Source organism: Arvicola amphibius, chromosome 8, assembly GCF_903992535.2.
Source record: "Arvicola amphibius chromosome 8, mArvAmp1.2, whole genome shotgun sequence".
In the NCBI taxonomy this organism is placed as follows: domain Eukaryota; kingdom Metazoa; phylum Chordata; class Mammalia; order Rodentia; family Cricetidae; genus Arvicola; species Arvicola amphibius.
Window position 1 is genome coordinate 123,149,976 of NC_052054.1, and position 18,785 is coordinate 123,168,760.

The 18,785-nt window shown below is 34.3% G+C and overlaps 1 protein-coding gene across 1 annotated transcript in view; it reads left to right on the forward strand.

The window, feature by feature from the left end:
- Positions 1-18,785, forward strand: part of Erbb4 (erb-b2 receptor tyrosine kinase 4) — a 687,902-nt gene that overhangs the window by 408,042 nt on the left and 261,075 nt on the right. Inside the window, exons 13-14 of the mRNA XM_042055633.1 lie at positions 7,984-8,116; positions 11,472-11,565. Of these exons, the coding sequence (XP_041911567.1) occupies positions 7,984-8,116; positions 11,472-11,565 (227 nt within the window). The remainder of the gene's footprint in view (positions 1-7,983; positions 8,117-11,471; positions 11,566-18,785) is intronic.

Sequence of the window (18,785 nt, forward strand, 5' to 3'; positions counted from 1 at the left end):
ATAGTAAGTACATGAATACATTTTAATTTTTTAAAGTTTCACATCAGCTAATTTATTCAGTTTTTTTTAATGCCCAACTGTGTAGCAAATGCCATACTAATATTCTGAACACATTCACCATAATCATGAAAGGGAGATATTATTCATTTTACAAAGCTGTAGCAGAAAAGTAATTGCCCATGGCCACATGGTTCATGAGGCAATAAAGATTTGAACTTATGTCTGTCTTATCAGAAAAAGCTTAACTTCTCTATATTAAATAAACTTTTCAGCATTAAAAAAAGATTAATGCTACCTGTCTAAATCCATTCTAAGTAAAATCCATGCTTCAATGTATGATAAATAATACCGATACAGTAGTTACATTTGCTCTACACTGAAAGAAAAATTTTCAGTCTTTGTTCCCATAGATAGGTGTTCAGTTTCAATATTTTTGAGCTAATCCATTTACTGTCACACATGCAGCACTGTAGCAAAATTCATTACTTTCTACTCATCTCTATTTTAATGGAAGCAGGCTCAATATTCTCTATAAAGGTCATAATACTAAGCACAGTATTGTCTCTCCAAATGTTTAATAGACAGGTACAATTCAGACAAGATAAAGAGAAATCTATTTCAGAGCTTCCAGAGAAAACACAGAGGAAGTGAAAGGTTTCGTAATAAGTATATTGCTAAAGTTTCTTCAGACAGGCATACAACGGCCTTGTGAACTCTGAGCCATTGAACAGATCCTCTGCTCCAAACGTCATGATCACTCTGGGAGGCCAGATGTGTGCTCACTTCTTGGTGAAGATCGAAACTTTTTTCTCTTAAGAATTTCAAAGCAGTAGCTTCCCTGGCCTTTTGTTTTATTCCTTTTGGAGGCTCTTGCTTTGCTTTCACTTTAGAGAAAATAATCTTCCACGCTTCAGTTTCACCTAGTTGTTTGGAAAGAATGAGTCAAAAAGCTTACCTACTTCTTGTTTCTTGTTTCTTGTTTCTTGTTTAGCATTGTTTTTTGTTCATGTGATTCTGTTGCCTTGATCCAAAGCTTCTACACTGTTAGGCACATGAATAGAGAATCAAAGAGGCAACAGAGGGCAGAAAGGAGGTGGGATCTTGGTGAAGCCAAAGTATCCAGGTCAAAATAATGTGAAAGCGCAACAGCAGTTTTATGTCTCCACATATGGTTAAGGTCTGTCAGCAATGAAGGTAGGGGAAAATAGGTACAAGGATGAATAGTATTAGACCTGAAAATAAATGCAGACAGGTAAAAATAGACCAAAAAGCGATGAGTCACAATGAAATAGACAATGTTAAGTAGGTGCTCTTGGCTTTGACAGCTTCCCAAAGAGGGAAACCAAGAAGCCGCTGAAGATCTCAGAATTTGATACACAATGCATTTGACATATTGATTGTGATTATAAAAAGACCCAATGATAATGGATTAGTTCAAAGACACTAATTCATGACAATTGTATAGTATTGTTATAAATTTCCAAAACTGTCTTCATAAATTGTTCTCCAAATAACTGAGATTTTCTTCATAATTCTGATAAAAATGTTAATAACACAGCCAGAACATATAAGCTTTATATAGAGAGAAATTGGAATATGAAAATAATAAATACCCATGTGAATGACTTTCATAAAACATTGTTTCTCATTAATAAAAAGCATTGATACATGAAAATTCACTATTCTGATACATGATCAAACCATAGACACCATATGTTAAGCAATACAATACTTTGAAAGTAAAAAGGAGATTCATGTAGATTTGGGGACTTGGAATTGAAGAGTCAAGACAGAGTAAGTTCCCTAATTAACTTTCCTAACCCTAACCCTAACTTTGCTTTTCAAGTGTCTCAATTATTGACACACAGAAACATGAAACTCAAGTATACCAATTTGTGAAGACCAAGAATACTACCATAAAGTCAGTTCTTAGTACACTTAAGCCCAGAAAACTAAGTTGCCTAACATGACAGACATTATTTAGATAATAAGAACTGTTACAGCTAAGCTCTACAAAAACAAACAAACAAACACACCACAGTCTCAACTTGACCCAGACCAGCAAAGCAGTGGAGAGTGATGGTGACTCCATCCTCACAGAGTTATAATTATGTGTCAGCATCCTAGTAGAGGGCGTCAAGGAAGTGGGAGACTAGGTATGTGGTTCAATGACAGATCACTGTGAAATGCAGCAATATGGATTCCCAACAATACAAGTTTTTATTATTTTCTTTAGGGAGAGGAAAAGAAAGAAAAATAGGAAGAAAAATATCTGTGATTTTTTTTTTTTTTTGGTTTTTCAAGACAGGGTTTCATGATGATAGAACTCTTGTAATCTCAGTACTGAGGAGGTTCAGACAGAAAGATCACAAATTGTAAGGCAGCCTACAATATATACTGGGAAACTGCCCAAGTTTTATTTTCATGATTTCTTCTACAAACTATCTTACTAAAAAGATAAAAGTAAAAGTAGAAGTTATAAACTCAGAGGAAAATTTCTAATTAATTAATAAATATTAGATACATAGATAATGATAGATAGGTAATAGATAGCTAATAGCTAGCTAGATAGACAGATGGATAGAAAGTAGTCGATAATGATGATAGATGCAGAGATAGATGATAGTTTTTATATAGATCATATATATATATCATATACACACATACACATATACACACACAAACCTGGTAAGTGCTATTATCAATTTTATGGAAACTTGAATTAGACTACAATGAACTATCACAAAATATATTAAAATGGAAAAGAATTATAAAAGTAGAATATTGAATATCCTGCTGTTGAGAATATAAATTGAAACAACTCTCGATATGCATTTTGACAGTTTAAAAAAGAAAATCCTACTGAAAATGATTCTACCATATACCAAAATGACCTGAATAGGTTAAAAAGAATATTTTCCTTTAAAAATAAAGTCAAAATTACACCCACACAAACATGTCTGCAAAATGTTTATAGGAGCAATATTTATAATATTCCAGTGATGGTTAGTATTGTCAGCCTGGCAAAAGTCTAGAATCTTCTAGGTTAAAAACCTCCATTCACACCTGTGAAATGCATTTGCATTAAGCCTCTGAAAATGAATCTGGGAGATTTTCTTGTTTGGCTTCATTGAGATGAGACAACTGACTCACTGTGAGTAGCACCATTCTCTGGCTGGGATCCTTTACCACAAAAATGGAGAAAGGATGCTGAGCAGCAACGGCCGTTCATTCGTCTTTGCCTCTTGACTATAGACTTAATGTGATGTGATTTACCCATATAGCAATGAGCTGAGAGCCAGAACAAACTCTTCTATTACTTTGTTTCCTCCAAGTATTTTATAAAAACAACTAAGATAACTACAAACTAGAAAAAAGACACCTGGGCTGGAGAGATGGCTCAGTGGTTAAGAACACTGCTTGTTCTTCCAAAGGTCCTGCGTTTAATTCCCAGCAACCACATGGTGGCTCACAGCCATCTCTAGTGACATCTGGTGCCCTCTTCTGGCCTGCAGACGTACATGCAGACAAAATACTGAGAATACTGTATATATAATAAATAAATCTTTTTTTAAAAAAGAAAAAAGACACCTATCTTTCCTGTGAACAGTTAAGAGTGGTACTAAGTTATTTCAAATTCATTTTATCAATTAAATAATGGTGTTTTTAAAAATATTTAGAAGGCATAAATCAGCTGATTAAATTTTAGAAATTTGTCCCATTATGTACTGCAAACAATTTAAACATTTATTTCATAACAATCTTACCGGCAATAAAGAAAACAATGTTAGATCCCCAACAATCCAAATGAATCTTTGGTGAGCTTAGAGAAAATATTTTAATTCTGAAACATAATGCAGACTATTTTTATTATATTTATATAACATTTACATGACCAAATTATAGTGAATAGACTAATAATTCTCAGAAAAAAATGAATTAATAAAGTAGATTTGAAGATACATGAAAATGTAAAGCTAATGTAGCAGTAATATAGACTGTTGGAAAAACATCTTTCTGTATTTTCTTTATCAAGACTATTCCATTTCTATTGTGTTGTTTTCACAAGAAAAGTTATCTAAATCAGTTGAATATAGTGTTGGATTTCTTCAAATTAATTAACATATATGTGCAATTATTTCAGAACAAAAAGTTTAATTATATTATATTATATTTTATATAAAATATATTATATTGCTAACCCAATAATACAACTATAGATTTCAAAGTTCTGTAGTCTACATGTACGAAGGCTTATATATCAAATGAAGTTATAACTATTTAGATAATAAAAATATGACAACAAAATGGAGAATGGATGCAACAGAAAAAATACCAAGATAAATTATTTCAGATCTTATCAATTAAATATGAATGATTTTTATCATAATTTGAAGGCAGAAATTACAACTTACACACTTTAAATCAAAGAAACATAAAGTGAAAAGAGGATATAAACATATAAACTATTTATTTGAAATTTTACCATCAACAGTAAATACAACAATATAACAAAGAACTATAAGCAAGCCTATACAAGTATAGAGAGATGATTTTTCAAATATGCAAGGAAAGTTTAATGATGGGTAGGTAAATTTTAAAGAAATAATATAGAACCATTAAATGTGTATGTGTGTGTGTGTGTGCGCGTGTGCGCGCGCGCACCCTTGCAAAAGTTAAATTCTTGTATAGTTTAATTAGTGTTGAATTGACCAGATATTGTGTTACACATTATTTATTTTGTGTCTGTGGGACTGTGTTTTTAGAGGGGTTTAGTATTTGAACAAGTAGACTGAGAGACAAGTTTGTTCTCCTTACAAGGGAGGGAAAATATCTGTTCATTAAAGACCTACATTGAAAACAAAATGGAGGAAAGAAACTTCTCTGTATTGAGATGCTTCACTAGAGCACTGCTCTGGTCCTGCTGTTGGGATGAGATTTAGACCACAGTGCTGCGTGTTCTCTGGACTTAGACTTGAACATGTCAGATCTGACATTTTTCTTCTTGTATCCCAGGTCTTTGTACCCAGGGTAGAATACACCATGGACAGGTGTACTGTTTTATTGGGTTTCAGCTGTGTGTGTGTGTGTGTGTGTGTGTGTGTGTGTATGCATATATATGTGTATGTGTACATGTATATACATACATATATATGTATATGTGTATGTGTATTTAATACTAAGTAACTAATAAGTGCATAGATATGCAAGGTATTGTATGAATACTAAATAAATAAACCAATATGAATGGGAAAACTACTTTAGATGACAATTTGAGGGTTGCTCGATGGCTCACCATAGTGTTCAGTTCTTTTTTAAATCTAAGTATTTATCCAAGAAGCACAAAATTTTTGTCTGTAAATTGGATACAGATGTTCACAATAGTGTAAGATTTTGTAGTCAGAAATGGAAATTTTTTTTAAAGTCTGTCAGTAAGTGAATGGATTAGAAAATGTAATGTATAACATAGTGAAATACATTTAAGGATAAAATTGAGTGAACTATTCATGAAACAGCATGAAGTACTCTGAATGTAATTACAGAGTGAAATAAACATAAGAAAAAGACAGGGATACAATCCAACTCCATTTATAGGAAAAATTTTGAACTACAAATATCCATAACAACAGAAGTAACCTGGGGGTATCTGAAGGAGATGAGCAGCTTTGAGTGATTTCATAGGTGAAATGAATTTTTACACATGATCAATACATTTATTTATTTATAGATGGGAGAAGTAGTTCATAATTGTGCATACATATCACAACAAGTTGTAAACTTTAGACTTAAAAATATCTGTGCTGATAATCCTTTTTTTTTGTTAAGACACCCTAGAAAAGCATATTAGAGAAAAATATTTATGTTTACCTCACAGTATCAGAAATCTTAATTTATGAACCATTGCATCCAATGGTCTAAGGCAATCGTGAGTCAGAAAACCATGGGGAGAGGAGCATATGCTAGAACAGAGCTGTTCACTTTGCAGCCAGGAAGCTTAGAGAGGGGGAGAAAAGGGTCAGGTAAAAGTTACGCCTTTCAAGGATACATTCCCAGTGAATATCTTCTTTCTTCAACTAAGCTCCCTTTGCTAATTGCCCCCCCCATTTGGCATTAAGATATTAACAGGAACTTGTTTGGATGTTCGCATAGGGAGCACAGCTCCTCATATATCTTTGACCAAAGATCAATCCCTTTCTGTTTGGGGAACATCATCTCCTTCAGCCTAGTGCACAGCTTCAAGTGGGAATAACCTACTTCATCTTGTTTTTGAAGAGATTTTAGGTCACAATTCTCTCCAAGAATAATAGAATTAGACCATTGGATGAAATTAGGGTGCTGGTTGAAATATTTTATCTAACTACCATTATCACATTCAGTGGTAGATCTAAAAATAAGTTTATAATCTAATTGGCAATTGTCTTAGTCATTTTTCTACTGCTGTGAAGAAAGACCCTGGCTACTGTCCTACAGGGGAAAGCATTTAATTGGGGCTTGGTTATAGTGTCAGAGATTTATTTCATTGTCATCATACAAGAGACATCATGACATGCAGGTAGACATGATGCAGGAGAATAGCTAAGAATTCTACATATGAATCCACAGGCAGAAAGAAAAGAAAGGCACTGGATTTGGCATGGGCATTTGAAATCTCAAAGCTCACCTCCATTGACACTTCTTCCATCATGTTCACACCTCCTAATCCTTTCAAGCAGTGCTACTCCATGGAGACCACATATTCAAATCTATGCACCTATATAGGCCATTCTCATTTAATAATAAAATAGAAAGCAGGGTGGTGGTGGTGCACGCATTTACTCCCAGCATTCAGGATGCAGAGGCAGGTGGATCTCTGTGAGTTTGAAGTCAGAGCCTTGTCTTCAAGAGCAAGTTCCAGGATAGGCTCCAAAGCTACAGAGAAACCCTGTCTCGAAAAACAAAAACAATAAAATAAAATAGAACCTGAAAAAAATGAATATAAAACTGGTATTTTGTGTGAATACGTATGGCCTTAAAATTATCGCATTAGAACTTTTTAAATTTTCAAGTTTTAAAAGTTCCTGAGTGTGTAACTTAACTGAGGACATGAGTTTAAACTCCTAGCACCACAAATATATATTTTAATTTCTAACTTTCTCTTTTTATCTTTGCATTTTATTTGTTGAGCTGTATATAGTCAAATTCTAAACTGTGTTGACTACTCCCTTTTGTCCCTCAGTAGTCACTGCTCTTTCCCAGTCCCAGTTTTTGGTATCTCTGTGTTTATGTCAGAGTTGTAAGCTGAACACTCGATTATACCATCATCTATGTTAAGGTTTTCACATTACATAATGTTTTACAAATATCCAAGCTATAAATCTATTCATGACTGGTTTGGGTTGTTTTTTGTTTGTTTTCTTGATGATTTGTTATAATTTTTTGATCTGGATATTCATTGTTACATTTGTGTTGATTTCAGGTTTGGACTATTTTGAATATACTAAACATTTGAGTACAAAAGAAAAGACATCAGTGGGTTCACTAAATGATGAAGTTTGTACTATCATAATCCAAACATTTTTTTCAATAAAATAGCCAGCTAGATATCTAGTTTTCACTGACTAACTCAAGTAGGAAGCAAACTTTATTATCGAACTCCACCAATGTCATATGTTCATAGAAGTCAATTTCCCTCCTTTTAGCAATTATAGGATAGATTATTCAGTTACACAGTTACAAAGTAAAAATGTGTCTAGGTAAGTCTGCCAACTTTAACATATTACATGGACTAATAGCTACCCCTTAGTCTTAGGATATGAGCAAAGGAGATGTGAGCTGGACAGTTTATATTGCTGCTTTAAAATCATTCAACAAGAACATATGCGCAGCTTATGTTCTCAAGCATATACTTTTTAATAAAAAATGCTATTCAGCTTTTGTACAAAAGATGGTAAGTTTTAACATATCATTTGACTTATTTCCTGTTGATTTTGGTGTGTCTTGCAGCTGCTGAAGGGATGGTGTGCAATCACCTGTGTTCAAATGATGGCTGTTGGGGACCTGGGCCAGACCAGTGCCTATCATGTCGGCGCTTCAGCAGGGGAAAAATCTGCATAGAGTCTTGCAACCTCTATGATGGGTAAGAGACGACAAATCCACTTTAAACACATGAGCTATGAGCTACTGACTAAAGCAAAATCTGAGCTTTAGAAAAATGGTAAGAGTTTACAAGTCTGTTACAATTTTTCAAGAGCACCTGTGATGCAAGAAAAGAGATAAGAAGTTGTTTCAAGGAAAAGTAATTTTTGCTTGAAATAATAAGTCTGATATTGATCAACCTTCCCATTTTAAAAATGTTTACCAAGATAGATAAATATTAATAAATTTTTACCCACTTACACATTAGTATAACTGTTTAATTTTTGTCTAGCGTTATGAGTAGATCGCTAAAGCCTCCTTCCCCTGCACCAGGGGTTCTCAGCCTTCATAAAGCTACACCCCTTTAATAATCTTCATGTCATGGTATGCAACATGCAACCCAACCATCAAATTGCTATCATTGCTTCTTCATAACTGTAATTTTTCTAGTTATGAAACGTAATGTAAATATTTTTAGAGACTAAGGTTTGTCAAAGGGATTGTGAAGCACAGACGGAGGACCCCTGCCCTTCCCCTTACAGCCTGCTGCAGTTCCCCCTCTTGCACTTTTCTTTCCCTTTTCACCTAGAGTGAACCCAGAGCTCCTATTTTCCCCCTCTTATGTATGTTGTATGGCTTATTTCCACCTGAGGAACAGCCCATGTCTCTGTGTTTTTAACAACCGATGAGGAGTATAGAAAAATGACAGCTATGATTTAAGTTGAAGAAGTTTGAAATGCGCCCTGCAAGTGTTTCAACTAGTGATTTTAGTTCCCTGGGGTACTGCAAGCGTCACGTTGCTGCAGGAAAGCCTAGTATCCACCCCTTACTGCAGCATGTCATACCCCAGAAAAGCGCTTTATCCCAGCACAACTTTATACACCATAGTTGCCTTTCGTTTGTGTGATAATATATTTCTCAGGGCTGTTCCTGAGTCAGTTTTCCTTATATATCTCAATGAAAGTACTTTTGTAAATTATGGAAACTATATCTTAAAAACTGGTTAAGCCTGTCAAATACATATACATTTATAAAAATGAGAAGTCCACTTATAAGTATATATTTATAAATACAGGATTTTTGTATGTATATACACCAAGAAAGCACAAAAAGAAAACTTTTTGATGGAAAAATAAAGTTGAACAATTCAGTCTAATTTGCATTCAAATTCAAGTGGCAAAGTAACAACAATGAACAATAAATGGAAGAGACAGTAGTTATAATGGAATCTTGAAACCCTGAAGCTTTTCCTAAATGGCATACATTCTTAATCCTTGAGAACAACACATAAACACAAGAGTGCAAGTCAGAGGTCTTTGATGGCAATTGCATATTTAAAAATCATACCTGAGTAAAACATGTTTTATCCTTTTATAGAGCATACTTAGTAAGCTAAATATTAAGTGTTAAATTCTCAAATACTAGTGTTAGTATAAGATGATTTAGATTTTGGGGACTCGGTTTTATAGCATTAATTCCGATCTGAAGGCTGACTATGCTAGCGCATTAGCATCTTGACTGTAATCTGTTAAGACACATCCAAGGGAAGGGAACTCTGCAAAAAACACAGTTAAGTCAACAGGGGATGTGGAATAAGAAGAGCAATGCTGGATACAACAATGATCAAAGACTCAGTAACTCTCCAAGACTTCAAGGAGGATCTTTGATGAAAGCAAGAAGCAGTCAGGAGCCCTGTAAATGAAATCAGGAGGAAAGGTGAAGTCTCTCCCTTGCTCTTATGACACTGTGTTTACTCTTTAGCTGTGTATGTGGAGAGGTGCACATTGGGTAGCGGAAAGAGAACAAACATCGACTACATTTAGTAGCATAAATTTGTTGTTCATTTGTCAATATAACCCTTTAATGGCCAATGACTTTATTATCCCAAACTTGTAATTACATGAAACTCAGACACTCATAAAATTTCATTGTACATTGTTTGTTAACTGTTTGTAGACTTAAATATTCTTTTTGAGTCATTTTCAACTTTTATTCTGAAGACCTTCTCAGGTAAGTACTTTCTATCTCTCATGTTAATGAAGAACAAAGAGAAGGTTTGTTTTATAACTAAGATTTCAAACAAGAAATTTCATAAAATGTTTAGTCTAAAACAAATTAAAATCTTACTGTACAAGGACTAAATTAATGTAACTGAATGTGTAGGTCCTATACAGATATTAACCTACCAATACTCTACATTTTGATTTTTTTTTTTTTTTTTTTTGGTTTTTCGAGACAGGGTTTCTCTGTGGCTTTGGAGCCTGTCCTGGAACTAGCTCTTGTAGACCAGGCTGGTCTCGAACTCACAGAGATCCACCTGCCTCTGCCTCCCGAGTGCTGGGATTAAAGGCGTGCGCCACCATCGCCCGGCCTACTCTACATTTTGAAACCATACTTAAATCCTCTTTTTTTGAAGAAAGTATAATAACATATGTGTATGAAAATTCCTTAGGAAACCCAATAAATTATATCCCAATATATCATTTTGTATTTTAGTGAAAGCAGTGTAATTTTAGCATAGTATAGATGACTTGATTCCAATTATCAAAGTAAAATATTTATATTAGACTTTGAATGAAATTATGTATTTAAAACCTACAATATATAAATAGACATAAAATATGCTGATATAAAAATAGTCTCAATCATGGTAGATTACAATAATAAAGTTTTATACTATAGACATTAAAATAAAATATTTTATTTATTCCATATAGAATTACATCAAAAAGGATATAGACTAAAAAGAATGCTGTGATATTAGATCAATAAGAAAATAAAATCTAGCATAAAAAGATATTTTTTTCTAATTCTCCAAGGCAGAAGTTTTAAAAAGAGATAAGATATCAAAGTCTGTTTTGAAGTTGGACCAAAAGTAAGTTTAATAGTCTTTAAATTTGAAGGACAAGGTTGGAGAACATTTATATAGCTCAGCAATTAGAACACTGCAATAGTTTAAAAATTAAAACTTCAATCAAGGGTAATATTTCATGTGGAAACAAGCAGAATAGTCTTCCTCAAAGAAGTGGAAGTTATTCTGCTGTGTCATCCAAAAGGAATTATTTTCTATTTTTGGAAAGCGCTAGAATCTCTCTGACAGGAGAGCACTTTCCAGAATGAGACAATGGGTGAACCCAGTTGAGAGCAAATAGAACCATCTGGCTGCCGTATATCTTTTCTTTTAACAGAAAGCTTCCTCCTTAATGCACAGGAAAATGCATCTGTGGCTCCCAGCACAGTAGAGAGACTAACTCAAGAATTTACACTGCCAATAGGACTCTTAGCAGATGTTGCCTCACTGGTTAAGTTGTCGGCTTGTTTGCTAACACCTCTTCATGCCGCTGACATTTCCACAGGGAGTTCCGAGAGTTTGAAAATGGTTCCATCTGTGTTGAGTGTGACGCCCAGTGTGAGAAGATGGAAGACGGACTACTCACGTGTCACGGACCGGTGAGCATGGAACCTTAGTGGGTGTGATGGCTTATCTGATAGCATGTTTGTAAATGTGTTGTCATTGCTTAGGATCAATCTATCCTTTAAATTGGTACTTACAAGAAACTGAGGGGAAACATGTTTAATATTTGAATCTAGAAGCATACAGCTTAGTAGGAGAGATAAAATATTAGGAAATTTAATATCATATAAATATTTCTTCCCGAAACATTTTATTTGAGCAGAAGAATAAGGATATAGAGTTGTCTTGGGACCTGACACACTATTGAAAGAAAGATATACAAGTGATCCTCTTAAAGGATAATTGAATTAATGAAATCTGTATAGAAGGTTTAAAAACAGATGAATGAGAAAATAAGATGTAAAAGTGAAAAGTTCGTGTTGCTTTAGTGAAACTTTCAGTGTATCTGATGATAGCAGTATGAAGCATACTAGAAGGAGGAGCAAAAAGAGCTCCCTAAACTAATACCTAAAGAAGTAGAGTCAGTGCTGTATTAGAGAGAAGAATTCAAGGAGTAGATGTCTATCATGAAAACCTTAAGGACTGAGAAGCCCTATCCACAATTCAAAGTTCTATTAGGGAGAATGTTTTTCTAAATCTCAGCAAACTCCTCCTCCCATTAGTTTTCCAGCATGTGAGTTTCTCTGAACAATAAGATCATTCTGTGCTTGTCATTAAAAGTTGATGCATTCATCCTTCTTCAGACAAATGTTTGATTTTTCCATTTACTTTTCCATTACTGAGTAGTCTCTTAGTAATTAGCTTCAGAATCAACATTTTGGTATAAGCAAAAATTAAGTCTAGTTTCAGAAAAATGTATTTAATCTCTAAAGAGCATACATTTTTCTATAAATACAGTTACTCAGCATTTAACTAACTTAGAAAAATATATAAAATTGAGTCCTCAGTGAGCTACTCTGGAACCTTCTCTAAAGGATGTGCAACACACGGTCTTTCCAAGGACTGTCACAAGTTCAATAGCATATGAAGAGGCAGGCCTTCCAGAAACAGAAACTTAGTTATGTGCCATGAAGCATGAGTTAAAGGACAAATTACTGTTTCTTGGCCTCTAATAAGGTATGCCCAAGGGCATCTGTAGTTAGTTTTTCTCTACTATGAAGTGTCATGAACACCTGCTACATGAGATCAATTCCATAAAAAACAGTCCATCATAAATGAAAGGATGTTTACCTAGTCTGTTGGTGAAGCAAGCTAAAGTGTCTACCTGGGTTACTTAAGGCTTGCATATTTAGGTAACTATTTGGCAGTAGGTGTTGGAGGTCATGAGAGTTGAAGCAGGTGGCAACTAGTGTTCAGATACCAGCCCACTAGAGGAGGGATTCTATGATGGAGGTTAATCCTGTCCAGGTAAGACCTGAAAGACTATTGACTCAGAGAAACTCATATTTGCTAAAGCAGCTTGGTATCTCCCCAATACCTGCATTGTAGTGTGTAATCTCATGTGATATCTATAAGTAATCTCATAATTACAATTCAGTCTTATAGGCACATGTATCCGTGGATGGTCAGGAAGATGACTTTTCATTTATCTATAATTTTGATATATAGAATATAGACTAGAATATTCCTCATAAATAAATCCATAGTTCCACAAAGACTGTAGATACTTAAAAGCCTGCTTTGTTTCTTTTGCTAAGACTAACTGAACGCAATTAACTGTCTTTTACCTCAGAGCAAGTTCAAACTTGACTAAAGGCTTTTTGTAAATGGATCATAAGTTTAAAACTTTACAGTTATGCACAAGGTCAGAGTCACAGATGTCCAACCAAGGTTGCTTGACAAAGCAATTTAAGAGAAGCATGCCAATTCTTTGCTTACAAAGTCTGTTGACAACAGACCTATTGCTCAAAGATTGACACTGGGCACACCCTGTCTGGTAACGGTCTTATTCTTATAACATTGGAATCCTGTGTTGCCCTGGTAAATGTCTCAGCTCCTTATTGCTTTCCTTAAGAATATGATTTTGACCGATGAGAGATAGCTCTTGTAATTTTTGTATTTCTCCAAGCCTCCTATAAGAAGAGAGTGTTCAGGCTAGAGAAGAAGCAGCTAGGAGAATTTAGAAGGAAGGTAGGAAAATTAGAGTAGAAGCAAAAGAGCTGAGACTTGTTTGAAGCAGCACAGTGTGGGAGAATTCTTTTGCTCTCAGATAACCTAAGAAAAAACCTCCTTTCAATTCCCATAGTGTCCTATAGTGTCCAATCTAAACCATGAAGAGGACCTTGGGGCTGGACCCCCAAAGACCCTCATTAAGCAATGAATGAAAACAAGTTTCTTCTGGAGTTTAAAAGCTTAAAATGAATGAATAAAATAAACAATATTGTGCCTTTTACTGCTATGCCTGGTATTGTGAGATGGCTCTGGATATAGTCATTGTGTATTAAACATAGGCGTGGTGAAATACCATTAAAAAAGTGACTGCCAAGTTTGCCCATGTGCAGATTATTTAGTTTGTAGATTGTTGCAGGTTCTCCGGCTAGACTGCTGCCTGTGTGTTTCCTGTTCCTGTCTGTGACTTAATATTTTCATGACATGTATCATTTCCTCTTCATTTCCATTATTACTCCTTCAAATCCCAGAGAAGCATTCTTCCTTTGTTCAGTACGTGTCATTGTTCCGATGCTTGCTTTGCATCAAACTTCACTGTTGTTTTTTACATATTAACACTCATTCAAAATATTTTTCAAAAAAATCAGAGATGAATTTCATATCAGTCTTTTCTCAAATATTTTGCATTCTATATCTTAAAGCTCATTTATCTTAATATTTCAAACATTCTTATTTTCTTTTTATTGTTTGAAATAGCCAAATGTAATTAATAATTCATATTTTAGTAAAATTAATCTTATTGGTAGAAAATTAATATGCTTAAGTGAAGTCTAAGAATATTATTCAATACACCATATTTTGCTAGAATAATTTCATAGGAGATATCTTTTTAAAATATTTGATGTTTCCAGACTGGAAAGATGGCTCAGTGATTAACAGAATTGGTTGTTATTCCAGAGGATCCAGGTTCGATTCCCAGTATGCAAATGGCACTCACAATGCTCTGTAGCCCCAGTTACAGGGGCCTGGACACTCTTACACATACTTACATGCAGGCAAATCACCAATGCACATAAAAAGAAAAAAATGATATTTCATGCAAAAGATATCAGCATACATCCTTCATTCCTTTAATATGATTACACTAGTTTTCAAATGTCAGAAATTTCAATTATCATGTTATTACTAATCAAAAATGATAATTATGAAGCTCACTGTCGATCGTATTTACAGCTGGGACTTAACAGACATCATGCATATTTTGAGAGCTTTGTGCTATGTCTTTCCCAATATATTTTCTCTCCTTGTCTTCTAGGTATTTTCTCCATTCTACCAAAGAAGATATACTCTTTAAAATGCTAATAAATCATGAACAGAATTACAATCTCACTCTGCATGATTAGGGCTTAGGGCACTCGAGCATCTCCCCCCGGTGCTCTTTCTGCTCTTTTGCCTTCTGCTACATGAACTTATACAAGTGATTAACCTGGTTATTAATTTCTCTCAGTGTGTATATTTTTATAGTTTCTCACTTAAATGTTCTTCAAAGAAATTGAGACAATTTATTTTTAAAGATTGCAAACATTTTATAAAAATTATACTGTTTGATGACACTCCCTGAACTTGTATGAGACTCGGAGTCCTAATTCTAAACAACTAACACTTTGGATTTTCTTCAAAATTATATGATATAAAAAGTAGACATAATAAACATTTTTGTTTCATCATGGCAGTGCTTATGATACTAGATGCAACATGAAAATAAAGACTTTATATATCGGGAGAACAAAGAAGGCAGTTAATCAAAACACTTGAAAGTCACAAGGGCAAGGAAGATAAAGAATGAAGTGTGAAGTGAGGAGAGAGAGACAGAGAGGGGGAGAGAGGGGGAGAAGGGGGAGGCATGAGAGAGAGGGGGGTGTTTCCAATAGGGTAAAAATTTATAACTACTAAAAAGTTCACCAATATTGTTAAATCTGAGGAACATTGTGGCATTCCTCACTTAAAATATGAATAAATTTAACCATAATTATATAGTTACTTCAAAAGCCAATGAGACATGATGCTTCAACTCCATTGTAGAAGTTATGACTCTAAGCTTTTCATTCCAGTCACTGCAGTTTTTCTTCCGGACAACGGTGTTCGGTGTTGTACAAGGAATCTGTGGAAAGGTAAATAGGTTTGGGATCCAGCAGTTACAGGAGGCCGAAGCAGATTCTGAAGAGGCAGGAACAGAAGAATCAGATTTGGATGCAGAGAACAGCTTTCAAACCATGTTTAAAGATGGAAAGTAGCTGTTAGGATGGTTCATCAAAGCTGAGCTTATATGTCAATTCTATTCTTTCTTTGCTCTCAGAAAAGCATATTAAATACTTTTTATGTAGGGTACTCTGAAAATCTTGGAAATATTCAATGTGAGCCATCTTCCCGTTATGGCCCATGAGCTCTGAATTTATGGCATCTCCATTTCTACATGAAACATTTGATAGTGGTAGCCCAGAGAAAGGAGGCTGGAGAGTTCAGCCTCACTCCTTACTTATGGCTTCTATTTCCATTTCATTGTTCACTGTAAGCTTTATCTCACCTGCACTGACAGGTGAATGGCAGTCTTCCCACAGGGATGAAAGAACATTTTTGTATGGTGATAAATAGTAGCTTTCTTTTCAGTAGAAACGACCTGGGATAGGTAACTGCCACTGAGAAAAATAACATCATGCACACATTAGGATTTAGTCTGTCACTTTGCTGCTTGTCTAGATTACTGGGTCCAGAGACAGTTTAGAGCCAGGGAAAAGGAGATGCATCCTTCATCTCCACAACTTTGTCACTCACTGCCTCTAGACCCTTATTGTGCCTTGGCTATAGCACAATATGGGAGGCTGAGCATTAGATGTTTGTCTTTTGTTATGAAAGTAAAATGGGAGCCAATGCACTTCAAGTACTTAGAGATCTGTTAGAATGCCTTTGAGCTATGTCAGCTGGCATAGGTTTTTGTTTCATGGTGAATCAGATAGGCACAAACTAGCTGGTTGCATTAGACTACACTTAACTATTAATTAATTTTAATTCATCACATTTTGTATGCTAAGGATTTTTGCCTGGGTATTATTTTCCACTACAAGAATTTAATAGAAAAATATGCCTAATTCAGACTGTGCTTATTTACATATGACAAGCTTTATTCTGTGTTCTACAATAAGCAGTGTCTCTTGTCTTGTAGAATAAGTCATGCCACTGAGCATGCTTGCACAGCAAATGATTCTGTATAATAGGTAGTATTACGTGCCTAAGTACCCATGAGCAGGTGTTAAAATTGGAAGCATGTGAAGTATTCGTCTTTGGGAGGAAATGAGAAGTTACCATTAGCAACTCTTAAGTTAGAATGGGGATTAGGTTTCCTATGCTAATTTAATTTTTTTTCTTTTCTTTTAGCTCTTTGCTTCACATCAAAACAATGGAATAGATAGCTACTTGATCTAAGCTCACCAGTTTCTTTATGATTACATTTTCTTCTTGACTTCACTATTTTTCATTAGATACTTCAATCTTTATCTTTGGTTTTGTGTTGCTTTATATTACTGACTTATAATATCTAGCTGATTTTGAGGTTGCCGTTCATATATAGTTAACCCCCACAAATAAACATAACTCCACAGTCATCCCTTATTTCATCCCTTATTAACAGTTCAGCATAATGTGCTCCTAACATGGCTTCAAGCTCACAGTATTAGCAAATATGAATGTGGTTTAATTGCCTCCCTGAATGCTCACTATGTCCTACTTATCTAAGCTATCTTCAGGTGTGCTGTAATAATTGTTCAGGCTTATAGACACAGGCGATAACAGGAAGACTAGAACTGGAGGTAAACAAATTCCAAACAAGTCATCCAAGTAATTTTATTGTCATAGAGCCCTAAGCAAACAGAGTGCCTAGAAAGGAGGAATGATAGTATCAAGTAAAACATAATCAAAATAAAAGTATATGCCAAGATTTGACCCATTCTGAAGAAAAATCTTGAGACTGAGCATAGTGATACATTGCTTTAATTCAGCAATCTGGATGCTGATAAGTGAGAATTATAGGTTTGAAAACACTGGGTTTCACTAGAAGACACTGTCTTAAAAATAAAAGTAAATATTACAAATGAATACATACTACTTTTGTTAATGTTTTCATATGAGTGTTGCTTATCAATTTTCTATTTATTAAAATCATGTATATTGTAAAAGAAAATATGCAAAGTGAGTTCATTATATTTTAATTAATAGTGTTTATGCTACCTACATCATTGGATAAGATTCTTCAAGCAATTTTTTTTTATTTTCAAGTAGTTATTATAGAATTTTTAATATTTTCTATTTTGAATATGCATTATATGACTATAAAGACTGCCCTATGGTTTGCAAAAATTCATATAAGTGTACATCACTTCCTTTTAAGCATCAGCCTAAGATGATTTGAGACAAAGAATAACCAAGAAATTTATTTAATGATTTATTTTTTATTTATCCATGTACATTGGTGTTTGCTTGCATGTATGTATGTCTATGTGAGGGTGCTGGATCTCCTGAAATTGTAGTTACACACAGTTGTGAGCTATCATGTGGGTGCTGGGAACTGAATGCCGGTTCTCTACAAGATCGGCCATTCCTCCTAACCACCAAGTCATTTATATGTCTAGGATGCCTAATACCTGATAATTCAATCAAAATGAATTTGAAAGTTTATTTTTCAAATACTCACTAAGAAAGTTTGCCTTTTATGAAAAGCAAGGTGCTCTAATTTCCATTATGCATTATTTCTCATTGTTTTGTGGATTTATATCTTCCCAATAATGGTGATAAAAAAGACAATAGAAAATTTATTGTATACATATACTGTTACTTTATAATACTATTAAGAATGAACCACAAGATGAAAATGTTGATTTACCCTTTTGAAAAAGCCATTGGGAAACATTAGTTCAAATTAAGTTGCAGAGATATTAATGGAGAATAGATGAACTGATTTCAAAAGCAGGATGTTCCCTGAAGAAATTTGATAGTATGATGATAGATGATGATTCATATATGGCATAGCAAAGAAGAACTTTAAGCTCTCTTAGTGCTATTTATACTTCAGGGACCACATCCATGTTAGTATGGA